Raw genomic sequence first — 25,302 nt, 5'->3', positions numbered from 1 at the left:
GCCGAAGGAAGAGGTTGCACTTGTTCGCTATCGCAGCGGGCGACCGCCTCAGGGGCTGGGCCTGGGCGGCTGGAGGGCTCCCGCTCTCGGTGCGTCGGAGGCCGCGAAGAGAGGAGCCGCGGCTCGGAGCATGGCAGGAAGCGCGGAGAGCTACCGAAGTTTCGACGCGCCTGACTTTTCCTGATTAGGAAGGAGGTCGGCTGTCTCCACCGGCCGCGCAGACTCGCTTTGTAGGGGAGGGGTGGGGCACAATAAAAAATGATTATCGGGTGGCGTTGTTAAACACTCGTCCCCCGTCCCCCCCTGCAAAACAATAAGACCGGAGAAAGTAATATATTATAAGGCAATTGCCAGAGTTAAACTTCATCGACGTGGAAGAACAATGCTTTATGATGTAAATTCGGACTTGTATGAATTTGCAAAAGTTTCTCTTGAGTTGTTTGCCCGCTTCAGAAGGCTAGAAGAAAGAAAATTAAAGGTAAATGCAGCGTGTCTCTCAATATCACTGATCAACCCAAGGGTGCTTTTTCAGGAGGCAACTGGACTTTATTGTTTTTTTCTTTGGAGACGTTTCGTTTCTCACCATTCAGCTCTGACAGGATAGTGGGGAAGTAGGATAGTGGCAGAGCTGAAGAAGCTTCTTGGATGAAATGTCTTCCCAAAAAAACCCAAGAAAGCCCAGTTGTTGCCTGAAAAAGCACCTTTAGGACAACCGTGACCTGGATGACTGACAATCTCTACAGACCCCCGGGGCTTCGCTGCTCCATCCGCTGGACTGTGGGGCTTGGAAGGGGGTGGGAAGAGCGGCGGGGCTAGCGGTGGCCGGCGATGGCAGGCTGGTTCGCCTCCTCCTCCTCCAACAGCACTGCCGGATATCCGCCCAACGCTGCGGGGGCGCCAGCGGGAGCTTTGGCGGCTTCACCTCAGCCGCAGCGCTGGGCAGCAAATGTGCTGGTGCTGTTGGAGGAGGAGGAGGCGGCGGCACCAATAGCACCTGAGGACAGGACAAGAAGCAATGGAAACTTGTCAGAAGGAGACTCAAGCTGGAAATAACGAGCAATCTGACAGTAAGAACAATTAAAATCCTAGGAAAATGTCCTTTCATGAAAATTACTTTTTCAGTTAACTCTGCCTGACATTAGTTGGGTGAACAGAAATATTAGTTGGCCAATTCTAAAAGGGAGCACCAGAAAGAACTTAAAATATTTTTTAAGAGAGCTGGGTTTTTCATTTATATTATATGTATGAACAGAATTAACACAAATTGCAGATACCAATCAAACATAAAGAAAAAAAGGATGAAATAATGCTCATTTTTAAAAACTCAGTGAAAATAAAAACAATATACCAAGAAGGTGGCATACTGGTTGTGATTTGATCTCTTCGGGGGATCCCGGGGATCCCCTATACAAGTATTTTAATATTGCAGACTTGCAGTATTATAAGTCATACTGATATTATAGAACACTTTAATTAAGCAGGTCCCTTGAATAAACATAACTTTGAGTTTCAAATAACACTGATTTTTTATTTTTGAAATTTACCGTAGCTGCTGCATTTCCCACCCTAGGCTTATACTCGAGTCAATAACTTTTCCAGCTTTTTGGGGTAAAATTAGGTGCCTCGGCTTATATTCGGGTCGGCTTATACTCGAGTATATACGGTAAGTTTTAAAGACTCAGTCTAAAGTTCAAGTATTAATAAGAGGATAGGTATTACAACTACCAATAATTAGATCGTTAACGATATATGAATATGTTAACAATTCCTACCTTCTAGTATAATCTCCTGCCAGAGTTGTGTGTGCTGCCACTTTTATGTTGTTTAGAGATAAAGGTTTCCCCTGCCCAATCATGTCTGACTCTAGGGGGTGGTGCTCATCTGTTTCCTAGCCAAGGGAGCCAGTGTTGTCCAAAGACACTTCTATGGTCATGTGACCGGCATGATTATATGCCAAGGCGGCACAGAATATTGTTACTTTCCCACTGAAGTGGTACTTATTTATCTACTTGCATGTGCATGCTTTTGAACTGCTAGGTTGGCAGGAGCTATTTCTTGGCTGGCATAGCCACTACTGCACCACAGAAACAAAACATTTCACAGTTTATCTCAGATTCTAGCATAAGATAAGCCTCAGTTCTCATACCTGAATCTGAATTTGCAGGTGTAGATGATCTACTGGATGACGAGTGTTTGCAACAGGTCATGAAAAACATTTGAAGTTGTGCAGACAGAAGATTGTGTCCAGATTCATTTGAGTCATGTAGTAAGATGTCATGAATTAAATAAGGAAGGACAGTTTGACAGAAATCAGCATGAACCTACAAGAAATGCAAAATAAGGTTTTGAACATCAAATTATGTCCTCATATTGGCTCTTGGTCATTTTCATTTTGACAATCACAGTATCTAAGAAATGCATATTTCCTTATTAAAATAAAATGAAACATTGGTATAATGGTATGTGGGAAAGAACTTGGGAGACTGGTCAGAGAGACACAGCCAAGCGAATGGTCACATAAGACAGCATAACCCACACCAAAATAGAGGGCAGGGCAAGAGGTACAGAAGACATCCTCCCTAATTCCTTGGACTGTAAGAGAGTGTGGGGGGGGGGGCAGGGATTATATTTTCAGACTTGCAAGGTTTGGTCAATGTAGCTTTAATAATTAGTATTACCGTGTTCCCCCCAAAATAAGACAGGGTCTTATTTTATTTTGACCCATGAAATATGACCTTGGTCTTATTATCAGGGGGGGGGGTCCTTATTTTGGGGATGCAGGAGGCAGCAAGCATGGGACTGCATGTCCTGTCACCTCCATCGCCTCCCTTCCCTGTTCTTTGTGCCAGCCAAGCGGCTGGCCAGCACTGCTCTAACGTGTCCTGTCACCACCCTGTGTTGGGTTGGGCTTTCTTTGTGAGGGGGACAATCTGAGGAGTGAAAGATTTAAGAAGCCTGGATTGGCGTGGAGCAGTCTCTCCAGTGAAACATCTGATTTATCCCCAGGGGTGAGCGTTTTGCCTCCTCTCTGCTCCGGCTTGGAAACTGCAGAGGAAGCCTGCCATGCCTGGTGGGGGGTGGGGTGGGGGGAGAAGAGACAACAAGAGAAGCCACGTCTCGCTCCACGCCTCTACTTCTCCCCCACCCCACCTGCCACCCCTCTCGCTAAAGAGACGGTGGGGAAGAGAAGGAAATCTCCCCCCTCCACTTTCAGATAGTCTTGTGGGCTGGCTGGAGAGGTCTTCAATGAACTTCGCTCTGCCTGTGTCTCTGCAGGCAGCAGTGTCGGCAGTTCTCCTCGCAGGGCTCATACTTCCTTCTCTCTGGCTGATTCTCAAATATTTTCAAGCAAAACAGTGCCAAGAGAGGGAAGAGCCAAGGTGGCGCAGTGGTTAAATGCAGCACTGCAGGCTACTGCTAGATCAGCAGTTCAGCGGTTCAAATCTCACCGGCTCAGGGTTGACTCAGCCTTCCATCCTTCCGAGGTGGGTAAAATGAGGACCCAGATTGTTGGGGGCAATATGCTGACTCTCTGTAAACCGCTTAGAGAGGCCTGAAAGGCCTATGAAGCGGTATATAAGTCTACTGCTATTGCTATTGCTAAGTATCTCTTCTCCCTCCCTTGCCAAACTTTGTGTGTAGGCGTAACGTTTCACAAAGCTCCTTAATCCGTGGCTGCTGGCTCCCTCGCTTTGTGTTTTTTATACACATACCGACATACCCACCCTTCCTGGGAATGCCGTTTCCCACCCAAGATTCCATTTCCAAGGAAAGAAGAGCGCTGGGGCCACACTGGACATTCCCCCCTGCCCTGACTCCTGTCAGCCTCAACTTTGTTCCTGAAACCCTGCAGGCCACTTCTCTGCTTGAGCTCAGCCGAAGGGGGGCTGAGAGCAAGGGTGAGATGAAGCTGATTGCTTCCCCTTTGCCTCCTCTCCCAAAAGCAGTCTCGGACGCAGCCACTTCTGCAGCAGGAAACTCAAGCCAGCCTTCCGAAGGGTATTGTAGCAGCAGCTATCCACATTTTTTTTACCCTTATTTTGTCCCGATCCAGTGGCTCACTGGGCCACGTGGGTCGGGATGAAATAATGATTAAAAAATTGTCGATAACTGCTGCTACAGTACCCTTTGGAAGGTTGGTGCAAGGTGCGTGGGTGCATCACTTGGCCTACTGCTGCGTTTGTGGCTGTAATCGATGGCAAAAGCAGCCGCACTTGCTGGAGGCCATGGCCTGAGCACACCTGCAAATCAGCTGTTTTTGAATGGCAGTCAGATCGGCTCAACTGATCCGATTAAGGAGCCGAGAAGTGCTGAGGTGACTGGGGAAGGGAAGGGCTTCCTCCTGTACTTGCCATGGCATCCTTTCACTGGGGCTTATTTTCGGGGGAGGGCGTATATTTACACCCACCTCAAAAACCAGATCTGAGCTTATTAGCAGGACATGTCGTATTTTCGGGGAAACACGGTAGCTCATCTGGTTGTGATTCCTATTTGGTTTACTCTGCAAGGTTGACATCTGGTCATTGAACAAGCACTATAGAAAGAACTATTTTAATTTATTTAATTCAAGTGTTTATATAGTACCCTATCAAGATAACTCTTAAAAACAATGCAAACAAAACCTTTACTATAGCATGTAGTCCTGCCAATCTAATTTACCTGACACAAAGGCTTCAGCAACAGGAGGATTTCACTTGTTATCATTCCACTATCCAATAATGCACAAGTCAAGGTCTTAATCCAAATTTCATGACTTTCACTGCAAGGAATCCACAAGGTTGTACGATCGAGATCTTCTGGAGGAGTTTCTCTTACCTTTCCAGGCACCTCCAAGAGCTAAATAACATTATTGTTTAGAAATAAATGTGAGAAAAAAATTAAATTAGTTAATGCCTCTTTAATTATTATCTCTTCCATTTGCCCAATATCACATACGCTACCGTGAGAACACAAAAAGTTGCATAAAACATTATTTACTGTGTGCGTTTGGATTTGAGTAATTTCTGAGGTTTATGGGTGTTCTATTTGCTCTGTAGGATCAATAATTACATCTTGAATTCCCACTTTCTACCTTGATATCCATTTTATAAATAGCTGTACAGAAAATACTTTTTACTAGTGTTCATAAAATTTTCCTCAGATTTCAAAATTGAAATATGCTCAAATAGAAGTTGTACAACAAACTATCAAGAATGCTTTAATTTGGAATACTGCTCTGGAGTTGGATTTGAGGACCCCTTTTCAATCCTATAATTCTAAAATAATCTTCATTCATTGCCCATACATTTCTCCTCTCCATCTACATCCAACTTGTATGATTGCCACAAAGAACACAAGGCAAATAGCAGCTGCTTAACTTTCTTTCTCTTTTTACTGATTGGAAGACAGTTGAAAAAGGAGCAACAAAAAGGCAAGAATAATGAGGTCAAGAATCTACTTTATAAACACTGGGCCTTAAGAAAAACACAGTAAATCCTACTCTGGATGTGGATATAACTGGCCATCTGGTTTGCTGAAGGAGTCATAGCTTATTCTTACTGGAGGACAGAATGACTGCTATGTCCTAAAGTTTGTATATGGAGCAAACAGTTTACAAGTTTCAGAGGAGGAGCTGATTCCTACCTTCCTACCCTAAATTAACTAGAAAATATGGGAAAGATTGGAGCCAATTGAAAAATTGCTGCACAGAGATCCTGCTTTCCCAATAGAGAAGTTTGCAACTGGATATTTAGAGACCTGTGTTGAAAATGGGTAAAATTAGCCCCCTAATTTATGTTCTCTCTAACCGAGGAAGAAAATTTAGGATTCTTCATTTAATTTTGTATGGCGTAAAATTACAGTACCTTTTTTTTAGATGTTCTGAAAGGATGCAAGTATTTCAGCATTGTATCCGCTTGGGTTTTGTACATTTCCGAAAATGTATGTCCTATTTTGGTCGCTAAGATGTTTTTCAAACAAACAGCAGCAGCTGACCGAACTTCAATACTGAAAGTAAAAAAGCCTTTTTTTTTTGCAATTTAACTACTACCCTCATAAAAACACCCCCAAACCAGCAATACATTCACATTGTGTTGAATGTTCACTATACACTTACCTTTGATCTATTAAAGAATTATTTATGAGAGTTAATATTACAAACACCCACTGAAGTTCTCTGTCTTCAAATAGATCACATGTATTGGAACTAGGTCCATTTTTACTGGGCTGCAATGCTATGGTAGAAAAATTTATAGGACCAATTTCTCCCAAACAACTTCCAACGGCCTCTGTAAATATAACATTAACATTATTTAGGTGGCTTTTGAATACTTGAATCCAAAGAGAAGTCAATATGCAAGGAGGACAACTTTCTGCAGGGAAGAAGCTGCATAGTGCTTACAATATATGCATGTATCATAAATTTATATAAGTGCATTTTCTTTTTATATGTACTTTATTAGGTAGCTTCCTGTTCAGTGAACTAAGAAACATCATAACCGAAAATCTGGGGATTTGGCAACAGCTATATTCTCAGCAGGTATTGAATGAACTTGAACTAATTAAATGTAGAACAAGAAATATATATATAATATATATATTATATATATATATATAATATATATATAATATATACACACAACATACATATACATACACACACACACACACACATACATACACACACACACATACATACATTCTATACAGATAGTCCTTGTTTAGCAATGTTCAGAGTTATGATTATCATAAAAAAGTAACTATGAACAATCCTCACATTACCACCTTCACAGGTCTATAAAACAAAGGAAAGTTGAAGTAAGTCCATAAGCATTGCTGTGGTTTCACTTAGTAACCACTTCACTTAATGACCATATTGTTGGTTCCAACTGCAGTTGGTAAATGTGGACCACCTAGAATCTTGATCCAGTACAGTAATTTAATATCCTTCATTTTGTAAATAGTACTCAGCATTCTATAGATGGTAGGCAAACTATAGGGATGCAGTGCTTTTGACAAATATAGAAATGGATATTTATGGCCAGCATATGTAATCGTACAAGCCTAGATTATTCACTTTCCTTTCACAGTGTCATCATTTACTTTTTCAGTATCTAGTTTGAATCAGATTTTACATTACTTTCAACTGAATGTATGGACCAGTAACAGCTGGTGTCCATGGGAGAAAATGCAATAGGCAGAGAAATAACAGTAGGCAGAATCAAGGATGCAAACCAGACACCCTGCTTTGCTATCAATGGACAACAAACTTTGTACACCCAATTTTTAAAATCCAAGCACATATAATAGTGAGGACAATTAAACTGTGGAACAGCTTGCCATTAGAAGTTGTGGATGCTTCATCACTGGAAGTTTTTAAGAAGAGATATAGTATACTTTGTATAGTCATTGTCTAAAATGGTATAAGGTCTCCTTTGAGCACGGGATTGGGCTAGAAGACCTAAAGGTACTTTCCAGCTCTATTTTGATTGTATATAGTATATTCCTCCAAGCTTTTACTTTTTTGCAAGTAGGGTAGGAAAAACATATTTCCCAATTTGAGGAGATAATTAATTCCCAAAGCTTAATACCTCCACAAATCAAGTAATTTTAAAGAAATACAAAGATACAATATCAATATAAATAACAGTATTAAACGTGTACGGTTTGCAACTGCTTTTTTCAGATTTCTTTAATTATGTAATGCTATACAAGCCATGAATTACCCAAAGCAAGCTGTTAAAAACCATCACTCATTTAAACAAGTGATGACTTACCCAAGATAGCATCAGTAGAATGTACAGTTGTTTTGAGAGTTGTAACAGATATGCCATCAGCTTCACTATAATGCAGTCCCTTGGATTTTCTAACATTTAAAAGAAATGTATATAGAAGCATCTGTAATATCATAGGTATCAATTATATATTAGCACTCAAGAGCTTGTTTTCTCTGATATTGTTTTCTAAAGAGGAGAGAAACAAATGAAAAAAGACAGCACATTTATTAGCAAACTGTTAAAAATGTGCTCAGGGATGTTGGTCCGGCATTTTCTTCAACATCCTTTAAAAGGCAGGTAACAACACATTCCTACTCCTTTTGAAAACACAGTCTTTACTAGAGATGGTTTATTTTAGATTAAAAAGGTGGATATATCTATTTTGCTTCAATAACAATTATTAAAAAGATTTGTCAGCATTTGTCAGCATTCATGTATGATGATAGCTGATGGAACATTTGAGAAGAAGCCCCCCCCCCTTCCAGTAACCTACATTCAATGTCTTGCATTGCTGAAGTATAAATTAAGTCAGTTAATTAAAAAGCAAAGCATACAAATTATTCTTTCTCTATCGGCAATGTACCCTCTAATTTTTTTCAGTGTGTCTGGAAAGTATAGTGTTTGAGCAGCACATTTTCATGCCTGAGCACCTGAATTTTTTTTAGCCATAATAGCCATCAGAGCAGAGTTGGGGAGGGGGGCAAGGAGGAAAAGAGTCCCCCCTCTCTCAGACCCCCAAGGAGGAAGGGAAGGGAGGGGGAGGGAAAGGAAATGGGAAAGAAGAAAAGGAAAGGAAATGGAAAAGAAGGAAAGGAAAAGAAAGGAATGGGAAAAGGAAAGAAAAGACAAGGGAAGGAAGAGAAAAACAGAAAGAAAAAAAAGAAACAGAAAGAAGGAGAAGGGAAGTAGAAAGAAAAGAAGGGAAAAAAGAAAAGAGGGCAAAGAAAAGGGGAAAAAAAAAAAAAGGAGAAAAAAAAAAAAAGGAAAGAGAAGGGAAAGAAAAAGAGAAAGGAAAGGAAATGGAAAAGGAAAGGGAAGGGAAGGAAAAGAGAAAGGAAATTGAAAAGAAGGAAGGAAAGGAAAAGAAAAAGGAAAGGAGAAAGGAAAGGAAAAGAGAAGGAAAGGAAATGGAAAGGAAATGGAAAAGAAGGAAAGGAAAAGGAAAGGAAGATAGAAGAAGGACAGAAAGGGAAAGTAAAGAGTGGAATGGATTGGTACTGCTCAAAAATCAAGTCTCAAGATCCTGTGGACCCCTTTGGCTCAGGCAGTCCAACTCCATGCTGCTTCCCAGAAAAACTGCCAAGCTCAGAATGGGGCTTCAGTCTGAGAAACCTCGGATGTGCAGAAAACACAGGCTACAACGAGCGAATCCCGTTTCCAAGGAACCGACGAAGCCCCAGAGGACCAATGGGAATTCCCTTCTGCAGTGTCATCGGTCTCCGGGCAGAGTCTTCCTTGATTTCACCAATCACCAGATGGAGGAGAGAGTTCAGTGCAGAGAGAGAAGGGAGGGAGGGGGGATATTTTCAGTCACATTTAAAGACATTAAGAAACAACTGCGCTGCAGTTTGAAACTTGTGCGTGGTGTTTTCTCGTTACCTGCGCGGTTGCGCAGGCACGCAGCTTAGAGGGAACATTGTCTACCAGAAGTTCATGTTGGCATTTCCCCTCCTTTTCTGCTGCAAAACAGCAAAAACCATAGGAAATCATTATCATGTGATCATTAGATGCTGCAACCCCGTTGCAAAGTATCCGAAATGTGATTACATGACAGAGGGCATAGCATCGTACCTTTGAGGTCATAAGGTGTTTTTCTTTTAAAACCCACTGTAAATTCGTACAGTTATTAAGCGACCAATTAAGTTGAGGACTAGCAGTAACACCTAAGCAGACTTGCTTTATAAGAAAATCCTTTACTGATAAAACAGAAATTGTGGGGATGAAAGCAGAGTTCCCCAACATTTTCAGCCTTGGGCACTGATGGAGGAGAGAGGATGGTTTGTCCAAGCATGCATGCGGCAACTTCCATATGCATAAGCCATGTGCACAAGTGCCCTGCTGCTTACGCAAATGGAGTCCATGCATGCCTCTCACCTACTGCTTGAGCAACTGAGGATGCGTATGCCAGCCGTTTCTACGGCCCTGTTGCAAACATCCCACAGCCCACTACTGGGCCACGGCCAACAGGTTGGGACCCCTGGATTAAAAGGGGTCTTCTCCATTATGAAAGAAAGAGAAAGAAAGATGCTTTTTCCAAAAATTCATTAGGAACTACTGATATAATTTCCACTGTTACATAAGAAATAGTATAAATGTTTCAATTACTTTTTAGATCTCTGAAAATAAAAAAGAATGAAAGAATCAAAATACAAAGATAAATCAGAATTAGAAATCCATACCCTGAAATTTTTTCATAAGTTCCATTATTTGTTCTTTACGAACTTCTAGTTGTTTATGCAGTTCATTTAGACCTTCAAGTTCTTGTTAAAAACAGTGAATCAGATATATTTATCGATAAGGAAATGGTTAATTTCCTGCAAACATAAATTTGACAAGGAAGATATAATTCATAAATTTAACTCCCCAAAATCTGAGACACAAATCTAATTTTAATACATGATGCAATTGTAAATAACTTCATGATGTAAGAGCTTTGACATAAATAACCAAACAGTAAAATATATTAGTTCAAATAGGATAAGAGATTCCATTAGCAATATGAAACATTGCCTTGGATTCCATTTTTTAAATCTGAAATTACCTGCAAAAGAGAAAATTTTCCAGTGCTGTATTTAATTTTTTGTTGAGTGGCCCGCAGTTCTTTAAAATGGGGATGATCAGGAAATGGATCTAATAATTTGATTGCTTGGTACAAATATTCATGGTTCTGATTATCTATCACTAGATACTTCAATAAGCCCAAGACCTAAAAATAAAGTAACAGTACAGCAACAATTATGGCAATTATAGCAACCACCACTTCTTCATTTTTTAAAAACAGAATTAACACACAATTTAACTATGGCTATATTAGCAGTCCATATTTATTTCTACCAAAACCAAGCTTTATGGCCATGATAGATAAGGAAACAGACAGATTTTTGTATCTTTTTCTCTCATCGTCCAGGAACCCAGGCTAAGCAGGGTTAGGCTTAGGCCTGAACTTTTTAGGCTTCAATTCTGAATAGTTTTCTGGAATAAATTATTAAATATTTATTTCTGAATAAAAATACCATTTCTCATAACAGTTCTGGAACTAAACAGATACTTTTTTCTATTTTTACTTCAATTTTATATAGCAAAAAAAAAAGGTTTTATAAAGACAAAGCTTGTTCCTCATATTCTGTGGCAAACAAAGAAAGAACATCCAAAGCTCCTCATTGTCTGTTTGAAAAACAAAAGTTACAGCTGCAATTTTTCAACAATGCAATATGATTCAGTTTGGCAACTCATCTGGGGGCTCTCCCTTTATTTTATCCAAACAACATGTTAGTGCAGATAAATAAGAACTCCATGTAGGAGAGGAGATGCTACCATAATTTTTGATAATGATTAAGGCAAACATAAATTTATAGCCTTCCAAAAATATAATTACCAAATATGATTCCAACATCATAACTGCAATGCAATTCAGATGATTCTTTAATTAGTCCCTGACACTATTTGTTTCATAAATCATGGTTTAATTTTATAATTCTGATGACACACATGGGTTTTTCTTTCAAGGAAAAAAGACGATCAAGCATACTTCTGTATCATTCAAAGGTGAGCTACAAACTTAAAACATTCACACTTTTGGATGAAAAGTTAATAATGTTGCATTCCAAAAATTCAATTAACAAATGCCTAGCAAGTAGTTCCTCTAGAAATATACCTTTTCTTCAGTTTCAGGTTGTTCTCCAACAACTGGATTAGTGTACCCACGACACATGGAGGTGACTTGCTAGGGCATCCCCACAATACTGTACTGCTGTGTGACAAACACGATTGAGAAGGTCACAACAGAGCAAGAAGCTCCGGAGCGATACTCCTGTCAGAGGATTTGGCCTAAGAGGAATATAGGAAAAATAGCTAATAACACACATGAATGATTTTGCTTCTATTATAGATATGGTCATAATAAGGACAATATAGAAATATTTTACAAAAGGCAAAGATCTTAGCTATACATTTTCAAATAAAAAAATAATGGAATACAATGGAATACACTATGGGCTAAACATTGAAGCAAAGATTTGGGATCATACAACCTTATCTTCCTTTATATTTCTATATCAAACATAGCTTTAATCAATTGCTTTAATCAGGCTTTAATCAATTGCTAATTGGGTCAACAGCAACAAGCAACAAACAAACCATACTAGAGTATTTAACAACTAGTGTTTCTTTAAGCCATATTCCTGGTTCATGCAAGAATTGGGAAAATTAACTTTGACAAGGAGAATAGCTAGTCTAAGCTCAAACATAATATGAAAACTTGTTTAATATGCTCTCCAAATCAAAAGCCAGACAATTAAAAAGTTCTGCACTAGAGGACTGACCAGGATAAGAACAAATGAATGAAATAGAACTGAACAGAAATCTATGTAAAGACAGAATAGCATAGAATGGTCTTACCTGTTGCTGATGTGGTGAATCATAGAATAATCACATCCCGCAGTACAAAAGCCCATGCACCACCTAGGCCAGCCTTTATTTCTTTCAACAGCAGATTTACAAAAAAATGATATATCATAAGCATTCTATGTTTTTATAATTGTTTTTTGTTCCAGACACCTGCTTCCATACAGCAAATAAAATTTTGTGGAATGACGCCTACACAAAAGAAAATATTACATGATCAATGTTAAATACAACTTACTTCAAGTATTTATTCTTAAATAAACATGCCTTATTAGATCACTGTTCATATGAATATGCTTCACGCATCTCTTTCAGAATTATTGAATCACAAGAAGTCTGACATATGTGAGCTATTGCTTATACAATTAAATCATTATCCCTATTGACTTAATTTGTACATCAAACCAAACCAAGCACTATTATTCTGTTTGTCCAAACAAGCAACATGCAAATAATTTACTAGAATTTCTTAGCTTCTTTAATTTTAATTTGCTTAACACTAATTTACTGATTACATTCAAGACCATAAATAAAAGAACTCTGAAAGAAAAGCTACAGTCATCACTGTTTTATTATTCTATTAAATAGTGTAATGACATTAGATTTAAAAGGTTACATAACCTTTTTTGTAGACATATATTTTTTCTGCCTATGTTGCACATTTATAGCAAGTTCCATGCTCAAAGGAATGTCCAGTATTAAAATATATAATGTATATAGTCACACTAATTAAAATGCCAAAACATACTATGCAGAAATACTGTGACCATAACACAAAACTGAGCATCAGTTACTTACAGGGTTCTTAGAAAGGATTGCTATAATACCATTAGACTTCATTTTAAAACATCTATTAAGGTAATCCAATGTAGCTTGGATGATAAATGATGGAAAATAAGGAGGATTTGGAGCAGGATCCAGGTCTCTGAAAGAATAGAAAAGATCACAAATATTAAAATGTTTGAAGAAGAGGATATAGTCTAAATGACACTAAATAGAATTCAATGAGAATGGTATACTTCATAGGCGAAAACAGATTAAATCTATATTAGAATAACTTCAGCATACATTTTTAATTTACAAATAGGATTCCTCTGCTATAGTTCATCTAATCAGGACCTGAAGTTCATTATTTTCAAATAATTATATGGATTTATGATAGATGAAAGAGTCAGTTTGGTGTAGCAGTTAAAGTATCAAGCTAGAAACTGGGAAATAATGGGCATCTCCTTATCATTAATTAGGCACAAAGTCAGCTAGATGATCTTTGGCCAATTATTCTCTCTCAGCCCTAAGAAGGAAGCAATGACAAATCACTTCTGAAAATCCATGCCCCAAAAACTGCAGGGAAACATTGAAGCACTCTATCTCAGGCAAATAAACAGATGTTTTAAAACATGTTTGGTTATCTAACAGTCACAATAAAGACACCTGAATATAGATATCATCAGCTGAAATATCACTAAAGAGATAAATTTGAAATGCACTGAAGCATGACGGGGGGGGGGGAATCACATTTTTGTATATATGGTAAAAAGTAATCTTTGTTGTCCAAAATGAAATTGTTATGATCTGTTGCAGTAATATTTTACAAAACAGATCTCCAGTTTCTAAATGTATCTCTTTCCCAAATGATCTTAGACACAAGAGGAAACAGTTCCACAAAACTTCAAATTGCCATTCCTTTTTTAAAGATAGTCCTTGCTTAACAACCCTAAATAGGACTGAAATTAATAAGGCCTTGGCAAGCACTCAGGAAAGCCTTGTATGGCCAGCCGCTACCTCGTGAAAGGCCAGGCATGCCTTGTCAGCAGCAGGAGGCAGAAGACGAAAAAGGGACAGGTGTGTGTGTGTGTGTGGTGTGTGTGTGTCTGTTGTGTCCGTGTGCAGGGAGGCAAGGGGCAGTAAGAGCAGTGGAACACAGGGCAGCCAAAAGGGCAGAGATAAGAGGTAGATAGGTGGGTGGGAGAAGTTGAAGCACACTGTACTAAATGCAAGTGACCTGCCAAATGTCCCTGGATCACATGGGGGCTCTGCAGTGTATAAGGACTTGGTGTAAGTAGCCTCATTCATCACTATGATAACTTCAAACAGTGCTGGAACAAATGGTTGTTAAAAGAGGACTACACGTATTTTACTTTTGCTTGACATGGAATCCTCATGACAGTAAAGAAAACTTCGCTTAAAATTATAGTACACAACACATTAACAGAGAAAGGAAAACTGTACCCTGTAAACTTAATAAGTCAGAATTCTCTTCTGATTTGATATTGATTGGTTCATGTAGAGTCATCCACACCTCTACCACAATTTCTGGTAAGCTGCTTTGAAAATAAACTGTCTGTCAGCTGTAAAAACAAAATACAGGTTTAATAGCCTTAAAGATGAAAGGCAATTAATGTGGACGCTATCTCACTTATCAATCTTCTGGTTTTATATTTAATAAAATATGCAAATAGTTTAGTTTGCTTTTTGTTTGCTATGTTTTCCCACCAAGCAGAAAAAAAATGTCTTTTGAAAAAACATTTTTCCTGAGGCACAAACTAATAAAAAAATCTCTGAAACAAAGTGGAAAAATAAGTGCTGGTGTCTAGATTAAGGAATTACTCCACTCAAAATACATCTTAAAAGGGAAAATAGGGGAGGAGCACAACCCAATTCCAATAGAAATACGTTCTCTTTCTACCTATTATTCTTCATTATTCCAGCACTGGAAAGTATCAAAATTAAGCCTGCGCTAAATAGCAGAGCAATATATGAAAACAGAATTCCAAGACTTAATGAAGTACTGCCCTATCACTAGCTAAATGAAAAACAAATTGAAACTTCAATAAAGCTTAAGAAACCCAGGCAGTTCTTGACATTTTCTGTCACAGCAATTACCAAGGATAATGAGAAGTCTTTAGGGTAGATGTCTTCTGAGAACTGGGTTTATCTATGAATAGGAGAATTTTCTATAAATTTGTTTTTAAAATAGAAATAGAGCGGACACCGTATTGCTAGCTCGCTTAGATTGGAGAGAAATCAACAGTATAAAATCCAGTCTCATTTTAAACTGATACTAATTTAAGAATGAAAAAAGTAAACTGAAAAAATAAGGCCAAAGCTGCTGATGACACTACACTAATAGCAAAGGTTCTGCTTAGCTTAAAAAGGAGACAAAATTAAATATATTAACAAATAACTTAAACATGAATGCTATGAATTTTAGTGATTTTCTGAAATGGAAATTATTTACTTCTGCCCAGGAATTGAAGTATATTTAGAAATTGATGTGTGTTTTTTTTAACTTAGGATCTTACAGCATTCAAATTCTTTGCATTTAAGACTACAAGGATATAAAATCAAACTTTATTTTTTTAAAGATACCTGCTTTCCTAAGTAATTTTCATCTCTCAGCATGTCATAGATTCTAGAAGCTGTATTGCTCTTTTGTGTGAATTCAATATCTTCGTGGTTTTGGTAGGACAAAATAAGGAAGAATGTTGACAAGGATTTTGGGGAAGCACTGCGCCAGAAGAGGACGCTCTTCCATTTCAATGTGGCTGGCAATGGATTTTATCTCTTTAAACTGATCTCTAATTATTAGTTGTGGAATCAAGATTTATAACAGGACCTGCAATTAAATATCTCTATGAATTATGATGAAATTACATAAAAATCCTGTTGATATGTAACAATTGAATTCTCAAAGTATTATTTTAAACAGCCAGTTTAAATTAAATAAGGGCCAACTGTCTTTTCCATCCTTGGAAAAGGATACTTAACCTTGTTTCAAATGCATTAGATCACACTTTCAAAATTAATTAATACATTTTTCCCTGCACTAAAATAAAGTAAAATTAAGCTTATTTCAGAATATAACCAATCAATTAATAAATGCTGCAGCAATCAATCTACAAGAGAATGTATGATTTAGAAGCATACCTGTAAAACTCTTCCAAAGTAGAGCAATTTAGCAAAACATATGGGAAATCAGACAAGCTGTAATCAAGGTTTAACCACTCAAATACAAGATAATCTAAATGGGTGCTCATTAAATCTTCTGTATTTTTATAGCCAAAAGAGCCAGAAATATTTTCTAAAACCTGTGTTTGAAAAATAAATAAGATTGTCAATAGTCAAATATAATGCCATTAATATTTACAGCAATAAGATAAGGAACATGTGCCTTGTGATTTGTCACTGAACGTATTTCTATTCCCATTTTGGGTAAGTATTCAATAACTGTCGTCAGTACTAGCCACCTATCTATCTTATGTGTCCATCTATCCATATGTGCATTATTGCATAGTTATATATCTGCATGCACACATGCTCACCCTCACCCACACAGGTATACAAAAATTCTTTGTCTGCAAAAAAGTAACCCCTCACCCTCAGAGGTAATTATAAATTGGATCTTTACTGTAAAGACCGAAGCAGAATCTGCCCACCTTCAAACAACTCATCAATAAAATTCAGCTAGTATAAAATGTTCCTATTTTTGTGAGGCCCTCGAACTCCTGCATTGCCTTCTTCCACATGGCAACAATTGCCACCATGTACAGATTCTGGAAAAAGTTATGTTAATCTGGTACAGATCATGCCATCTTTCTGATCATGTGGCAACTGTAAGTAGCTATTTATGTTTAGATTCCTTACTGGAATCATGAACAGAAAAAGAAGATAATAGGAGTTGGCGAGGTGGGGGTTGTTTTCATTTTGCTTTATTAAGCCAATTCAGGCCATGTAATCCCTGACTATCCTGGCCTGGAAAAAATATAATTTATGCTTATATTCCTCCTTATAAAAAGTGCTTTCATTTATTTATAATCTGAATACCAATATTTACTGCAGGCACCTGAACATATCCCTTTTAATTCAGTAATTACCTTCCTTACGAGCTGAGGATCTAATCCATTCTCTTAATACACTGGAAAATAGCAAATAATGCTTGTTTCTCACACACAGGACTGCTGTACAAAATCATAGTTATTAACATGAGTAGGACTGTTTTTGCTGTTATGCTCGTCATCAGGATGGCTTTCTTGATTCCCTGTACCATGTGCCTTCATCGACAAAGCACAAAGTGAAAGGATTTTTTTTTTAGTTATAACATAATTTTATTATGGTGTTTTGTAAAAATAAAATAGTATCCCAACACAGGTGTAACAAATGATCAAAGAGATAATACAAAGATGGATCAAATTTTGATAAACCTAAAATAACCAGTCTAAAATATTCAAGTATTTTAAAATGTTTATGTGTTGTAAAGTCTGACATGGCACAAGTGTCCAGGGTAATGTCATGTCAAGTGTCTTTTATTCCCATGCATCTCCTTCTCTTGTTACCAAGCATTTAGTTTGTCCTTTAAATCTGAATTATCTGCCAGTGCCTTAAAAATGTCATTTTCTGAAGATATTTCTAAGAAAAAAGAATGACAAGCCAGGAGGTCTCATGGGAAGGCTAGGATGGCACAATAGTGGAAAATACCATTGAGGGTGAGTAGGGCAACAACAGATTGGAAAGTAGAATGGGAAGAGATTGGGGCTAGTGGGAGTGTGTTTGAGGGGAACAAAAACATGTACATCTGTGGGTAAAGACATGTGGGTGGAAAAAGTAGGATAAGAGTTTGGGGGCGGAATAGAAGAAGAAGAAAGGTGGTAAGCTATCAGGAAAAATGCAGGAAGAAATGAGAGCAGAAGGGCAGTAAGAAGAAAGATGAAGGGGACGATTGGACAGGGAACATTGGCATAAAACTACAGAACAAGCAGAGAAACCAACAAAGAAAATGCCAGATGGAAAATCAGATGGAAGAGTCATGGATAAAGTTTTTCACAAATTCTTTTCAAATAGACACTCTTGGATCAATAAGTGAAGGAAATGCTTACACTTGAAATCTTCATGCATGCTTAGTAATAATTATTACCAATGTTTTTGCTCCTTCTTGAACTTTGATGTACAAATTCTCAAAAGCTCTTTGTTGGAACTTCAAAGGAAGACCTTTCACTAAACCAGTTGTCTCTCTCAGTTTCACATCTTGGAACAAACTTATGATCAAGCAGAGAGAAAGGCATTTTAGAATTAAAGTGTATATTCTTTCTTTCTAAAATAAAATAAGATTTGTGTTGTTTCCATTTTGTTCCTATGGGTTTTTTTTTTTCTCCTTCTGGAATAATTTTTAACAAAGTAAAACTTTGTTAAATTTATTTTCATGTCATATATTTCTGAAAGATAAACTGTTAAGTAATTTTAATAAACTAGCAATAGATGTTAATCTTGTTGATTTTAATAAACTAGAGACAAACTGCAGCTCTAAAACTGTGTACAGTATACCTGATTGCTGACTTAGCTGCAATTGTGCAAACTTGAAAGTTGTTATCTGCAAGGAATTGCGAAAGGCATCTCTGACAGGTAGATTTCACCTTTAACTGTAAGCACAGCCCACTTTAAACCAGGGTCAGCCTGGGAAAAAATGGAAAAAAGGAAATATCCTCATTATATTTTTATAGGTTTGGAAACCTAAATAAGTAGTAGTATTAAGAGCAGCAATAGTACCTCTTAAATGCTTCTGGAGTTTTACTTACATGAAGGAAGGCTGTCATACAATTCACTAAAGCAATTCTTAAAGGAACTGAACATTTTCCTTCATTTGCTAAATGCCTGAAATAGAAAGCAGTTAATAATAAATATAACCCTTTTTTTAAAAAAGTCAAATTTAAAATCCAATTTGTTTTTAGGATTTTTGAAATATACTGTATAAGTTTTTATAAAATTTCAAAAACTTTTTGTTAGTTTTTAAATTTCAGAAAAGTTAAACTAAACTGTACATTGGCATTTCTAAGGACCATTTGTTCAATTACTATTTCTTAAATTTTATTGAAAGATATATATTGCTGCCACTGGAGTATTACAGCTTGAATTGCATTAAATAAATTACTTTTGTGTTTTAAAATAATCAAGTCCTTGGAGCGAAGCAGTATAAAACTGAATGAATGAATACACTTAAGTTACAAATCCCAGCTATTTCAGAATAACTGCCAGTAAAATTAGTGGAAATTCTTGTAGAAACTCAATTTAAGACTCATACTATTAAGAAACATTTAACTAAATTGGTTTCACTGTCTTTAAATACTGAGATTGAATGAATACATTTAGGACTAAATTTGATTGAAATAAATATGCTTATACTTAAGCATATTTATGATTAATTTTACTTAAACAAATGAAAGAAAACCCCAGACAATAAAATAATTAGTTCTGCACTTACTTCACTGCTATTAAAATGCTTCATGCTCTGTAATTGTCAAATTACCCCCTTGTGTAACATTTTCCCCCATAAAGGGAGTTGTAGACCAAGAGAAAATTATCTGACATTGTTGAATTGTAAAATGTTTATGAAACATGTCATAGTGAGCCTTGAGGAAGAACTTCCCTTCAATCCTACCCTAATAGCAAATAATTTGGAGTTGAGCTTGCACTTAACCTACCAAATGCTCCAACAACAGTTAAGACTTGACACCGGGCTTCTTTCAGATCTTCAGAATTTCTACTGAAAGTTCCCAAAATATTAACCATTGGAAGAAGATTATGTAATATTGCTACGCAAACATCTTGATCCCGGCGATAAAAGGAACATATATCCCTAAAAGAAATAACTACATATTTGTATCTCAAAATATATATAGCAAATAATTTTATTAAACAAGATTATTTTCTTACGGTAGAAGCTTGACTAATGAGACAACATAATCTTCAGGTAAGGGATTTTCTCCTCTGGGAAGTTCCTTCAACAAGACTAAATACTAGAAGAAACCACAATTAAAGATATAGTATCAGAAAGGAATAATCCAATGTTTATGTACAATTGCATGAATGTAACAAATTATACTCTTTTTATACTTAGCATGCGAGCAAATATATATTGAAGATATAATTCTTTTATAACAAAACAACAGAATTGGAAGGGACTTTGGAGGTCTTCTAATCCAACCCCCCTGCTCAAGCAAGAAACCCTATACCCATGATGGCAAACCTATGGCACACGTGCCAGAGGTGGCAGCAGAGCCCTCTCTGTGGGCACGCACAATGTCACCAGCTGCTCATCTGGTTTCCGGCGTGCCAGCTGGTCTTCGTGAGCACCATTTTTCAGGCCGCTTTTGGGCCTTTTGGGGGCCATTTTCAGGACATTTTTCAGGCTGTTTTTTTGCCCTGAAAAAACCCCCAAAATAGGCATGTGCATAGCAGCCAGTTGGTTTTCAAGTGTCCAGTCCTCTGGCATGTGCAAAGACCAGCTGGTCAGTGTACATGCAAATGCCGGAAACCCGAAGACCAGCAGGCCAGCGCACTGGTCAGCTGGTTTTGGGGTTTCCAGCGCTCTGGTGCGCGCCCATGCATCTGCATGCACACACATTCCAGTTTAGGCACTTGGTGCAAAAAAAGGTTCGCCATTTCTGCCCTATACTATTTCAGACAAATGGTTATCCAATCTCTTAAAATCTACTTACACTGTTATATAAGTACATATACGTATGCTATTCAAAAATATATGATACAAAAATATGATTTATAATACACCAAAAAGAATCCTTCAGTTGTCAACATTTGTTTTTTAAAGCAGATCTACAGCAGATCTGTATGTTCAGATTTGGCAGTATACAGCTATAAACCCTGCACAATGATCCATATCCCAATAACTTCTTGACTAGATAATTACAATGCACTCTACACTCGTACCTCTCCACCAGGTCTGGAAGCTGCATCTAGAGTGGAAGAGAGCTGTTTGATTTTCAAGAGAAACAGGTCCTGAAATTGCTGCTATCATCACCCATGAGCTACTAGCCCTAATATAAGCTGCTTAAATTAGTATATAAAATCCTGAACAGCTAATAACCCAGATATTTACAAGGTAGTCCCAGCTAATTTAATTTTGATGGTTTTATTTAAGACTGTGTTATTGTTTGAGGATTTTTGTCACTCTGAATTTCTCTGAAAGAAAGGCTGGTATAGAAATAAAATAAGTTAATAGGTAACACTCCAACAGCATTAAAAACAGAAGGCTAAACAGAATAATGTTATACTCACCACATGTAAATGTAGAGGTTTAATAAAATCAAATGAATCTCCATCTATTAGCACTAAGAGTTTCCTCCAAATTTCGGAACATCTAAAGGGAACTGTTTGTTTTGTGGTTGCTGTGGAAGCTATACACAAGAACTTCAAAATATCAAGAAGAAGCAAATCCTGTTTAGATAGATGTTCTTCTGATAATGGACTTGTGGCACCTGTTCAATATGATGACCATATAGAAGCTATGAAAAGACAGCTCTCAAAACTTACAATCAATTATCTGTCAGGAAGCCATAAGCAACTGCATTTAATCAGAATGCATATTCCTTCTGCTTATCTTCTATGAATCAGTACATTGGCTGCCACATATACAATGAAATAAAGTAAAAATATAACAATACTACAAAAAATGTACTAACATAACATTGGCATGGGGGAAATATAATGGGAATGGTCAGCCTGTAGAAATTTAAAACAGCCACAGAATTGGTATTTATACCTTGTTTATTTAGATAGGCAGCATTGTCCTGCTTTGAGGGTTATTTTAACTGAACTCATCACCTCAGTCTTTTCAAAACCTGTCATAAGGCAATTTCTCTAAGCATCTCCAAAACAATACCTGGGATGAAATATACAAGGTCTTCAACCATTGGATGACAGTACAAGTCTTCGGTCTACACCATGGATGTCAAACTCGCGGTGTCACTTTGCCATCCTGTGATCTTTTGCAATGTTTTTCCCTTCACGGAGCTGGGGTGGGCATGGCCTGCATCCAGCCCATAGGACGTCAGTTTGACACTCCTGGTCTACATGTTCTAATTACACTTATGTATCTATATACTCTAAACGTAGATGCATGCCTTGATGTAGACTTCTCACTGCCACTAAGGAAATTTTTTATTATACTCTATATTATAATTCAATGAATGAGAAGTTATGTGTTCCTATCACAAAGAAACATCTTGAGAATCTCCAACACAAAAAAATAGAAAACTCTGAACAGATTCCGAAATGGTGATAATCTACTCTTGCTTAGAAATAAACTCTTGTAAAGAAATGTCAGTTGATAAAGGACACACAAATCTGAGTTCTGAAAGAGACAATAATCACAAATACAGGTATTCTTCTCATAGTAATCACAATTGGGACCAACAACTCAATCACTAAGCAGAAAATCATGTGAGTGCAATTGGACTTACTAAATTACTTACTTCCTCTTTGGTCCTTAAGGGAGTAACATGATCCAAGAAGAAGCTGTCAATCTTGTGAATGCTATATGGCAGGGGTGTCAAACTGGTGGCCCGCAGGCTGGATGCATCACGTGCAGGCCATGCCCCCCCACAGCTCCGCAAATGGGAAAAGTATCACGAAATATCACGTGACGGCGAGTTTGACACCCATGCTATATGGCATCACAAAAGCCTTTAGTTTACAAATTCTCATACAAATCGTAGTATCACATCTGGTGTATTTTTTGAAGTTGCTTCAAGTACCTGAATTATAATTCCTTACTACTCAAACATATTTTTTTCTAAAAGCATTCAATTACACAAAAATATACATAAAACAGATTGAATATACCTGTCAAGGTGTGCACGTCTCCAACTTCATTCACTTCACCAACTTCAGTACACTCATCATCAAATAGATCAAAGACTATTTGGGTTCCCTCTTCCATTCTACTTTCGTCAGGAAAATCTTCCATTAAGTCAATTTCTCCAGTTTCACTTGACTTTCCAATAGAAAACATCTAATAGAAGACATTTATGCATACCATCTCTTATAATGAGAACAATACATTATAATAAATATGTAATAAATTTATAGTTTTATAAATAACATCCATTTATCCTTTCTGTACAAATACCTCTAGATAAAAATTAGACATCTATCCTTTTGCCAAAATATTTCTTCGGTATAGAAGCTTCACTTCCACTTGTTCATTAATGTTTAAATATTGGTTGGCTACTTTGTATAATAAGGTTTCCATAAAATGGGGTGTTTGCTAAGAAAGTAATTTTAGAATTCAGTAATTACTATTATAATTTAACCAATTTAAGCAAAGCAATAGAGCTAGGTTTTTCATATTGACTTCACTTGGCTGGGAAATTTACTTATCCCTGATCAGTTTTCCTGTTTTTAATACCTAAAACCAATAAAACCAATATGACTACAGCTTAATAATTATATGAAAATTACTGAAATTTTTCATTGTGCTTTATATAAAACTAGAATAAGCTATTTACAAGGATTTAAATTATTAACCCTTATGTGCTACACACTTTGCAAGCAATTACTTGATTACTTACTTGACAGTGTTACTAATTGGGAAAATAGTAGTAGCAAGATTAAATGTACTTAGCTAATCTACCACTTGCCAGAGGTAAGTTAATTTTTTTTATTTTGAGAAGTAAAGAGTGGTAGAGGAAAAACTGTTGTACAGTTCCTAAGAGGAATATAGACACTAGATATTTCCATTCAAATTTTCCACAGCACTTACTCTTCTGCATTAAGTATTGTTCTCTCAAGTAGAATGAACTTTAAAATCTGTGCCTGCTCACCTGATGCTTATCTAACTGAAAGAGATTAATTATAGCAATGAAATACCTCTGATCCCTGCCACTGATAAAGGTGTATCAGTGTACAAATAGAGAGATATAAGAGAAAGATGTGGAAAAGCACAGAGATAGCATTTTTCATTTGTTAAGGAAAACCAAACCCCCGAAATGCAATGCCCGCCCTTCCTGTACGCACAGTCCCTCACACGTGCCTCCCCCCTCCCCCATATATGCACAACAGACACCCAAACACCAGCTGGCCAGCGGGAGGCACGCATGCATGTGCGACAGAGCTGAACTCATAGGTTTGCTATGCTGGGTATATACAGTCTCTGGAAGGGAAACAAACATCACATCATATCTACTCACCATAAGTTTGCAGATACTTGTAAGATCATCCATCAACTTGGATGTTAACAAATGCAAGAAAATAGTAGACAAACTCTTTTTGGGATTTTTCTGTTGAAACAAAGAATAGAAGAGATAAATATCGCCATCTCTCCTAGATTTCCAGAAAGCTTTGAAAACCTGGCTTTAGTCCAAGGCCTAGGGTTGATATTTATTATTTGTTCAGTGGCCCCTGTTTCTTGTGTTTGTTATGTATTAGTTTATTATAGCCTGGATTGCCTTTTTGATTTAATGCTTTTAGCTGTTTTTGTCTTTTTTAGTTTTGTATATTGCTTTGCATCTACTAGAGTTGGACAGCCACTAAATTTAAATACACAACAAATAAAAGCAGAAGAAAGAAACAAAAATGTAAAAGATTATAATGAAGTATTTGGCTTTTTGTACTATAAATAATCTGTAGTAAACTGTAATCAGTTCCCCATGCATCTTGTAATTCAGACCCCCAAGGTCTGAATGCTGATAATACTTAAGATTGGAGAACTTGATTAAGCTGCTTTTAATGAGCAGCAAATAGCTCAGGTAAAATGCAAATAACCCAAGTACAATTACACTAGATAAAAAGGCAGCAAGCATTATTAAAAACAAATTTTCAAGCTGTATGATAAAACCTGAAATAAACTGCTATTGAAAAGCAAGGATCAGTTTCAGAATCAAACTTCTTTCTTCAAAGCAGTGCTGCCTAAATTTCACTGAAGTCAATCTGACTGATTCAGCCTCACAAGAAATAAAAACCTCTCTAGCGATTTTTGGTCTTATACAGTAATTGAAAGAACAACTTGGAAAAAATCTCATTGCACATACTAAAATAATAAAGCAGTTTCAATATTATATCAAACAATACCTCCATATTTTTCTGCAAAATAACTGGGAGTGTATATGTACCGTATTTTTCGAGTATAAGACGCACC

General features: G+C 37.0%; 1 protein-coding gene across 1 annotated transcript in view; it reads right to left on the bottom strand.

The window, feature by feature from the left end:
• ATM (ATM serine/threonine kinase) overlaps positions 1 to 25,302 on the bottom strand; it is a 71,603-nt gene that overhangs the window by 24,154 nt on the left and 22,147 nt on the right. Inside the window, 31 exon segments of the mRNA XM_032220134.1 lie at positions 2,133 to 2,321; positions 4,660 to 4,836; positions 5,844 to 5,985; positions 6,095 to 6,298; positions 7,780 to 7,843; positions 10,154 to 10,232; positions 10,234 to 10,272; positions 10,274 to 10,288; positions 10,516 to 10,680; positions 11,629 to 11,677; positions 11,679 to 11,801; positions 12,372 to 12,402; positions 12,405 to 12,506; positions 12,509 to 12,569; positions 13,176 to 13,300; positions 14,607 to 14,718; positions 15,747 to 15,845; positions 15,847 to 15,980; positions 15,983 to 15,993; positions 16,305 to 16,465; positions 17,252 to 17,286; positions 17,289 to 17,415; positions 18,289 to 18,409; positions 18,696 to 18,760; positions 18,762 to 18,824; positions 18,947 to 19,014; positions 19,841 to 20,004; positions 20,082 to 20,164; positions 21,444 to 21,643; positions 23,010 to 23,178; positions 24,356 to 24,445. Coding sequence (XP_032076025.1) covers positions 2,133 to 2,321; positions 4,660 to 4,836; positions 5,844 to 5,985; positions 6,095 to 6,298; positions 7,780 to 7,843; positions 10,154 to 10,232; positions 10,234 to 10,272; positions 10,274 to 10,288; positions 10,516 to 10,680; positions 11,629 to 11,677; positions 11,679 to 11,801; positions 12,372 to 12,402; positions 12,405 to 12,506; positions 12,509 to 12,569; positions 13,176 to 13,300; positions 14,607 to 14,718; positions 15,747 to 15,845; positions 15,847 to 15,980; positions 15,983 to 15,993; positions 16,305 to 16,465; positions 17,252 to 17,286; positions 17,289 to 17,415; positions 18,289 to 18,409; positions 18,696 to 18,760; positions 18,762 to 18,824; positions 18,947 to 19,014; positions 19,841 to 20,004; positions 20,082 to 20,164; positions 21,444 to 21,643; positions 23,010 to 23,178; positions 24,356 to 24,445 — 3,267 coding nt within the window.

Source organism: Thamnophis elegans, chromosome 6, assembly GCF_009769535.1.
Source record: "Thamnophis elegans isolate rThaEle1 chromosome 6, rThaEle1.pri, whole genome shotgun sequence".
NCBI classification, from domain to species: Eukaryota; Metazoa; Chordata; class Lepidosauria; order Squamata; family Colubridae; genus Thamnophis; species Thamnophis elegans.
Note: the sequence above shows the minus strand (reverse complement) of the source record. Positions and strands in the feature narration are given on the sequence as shown.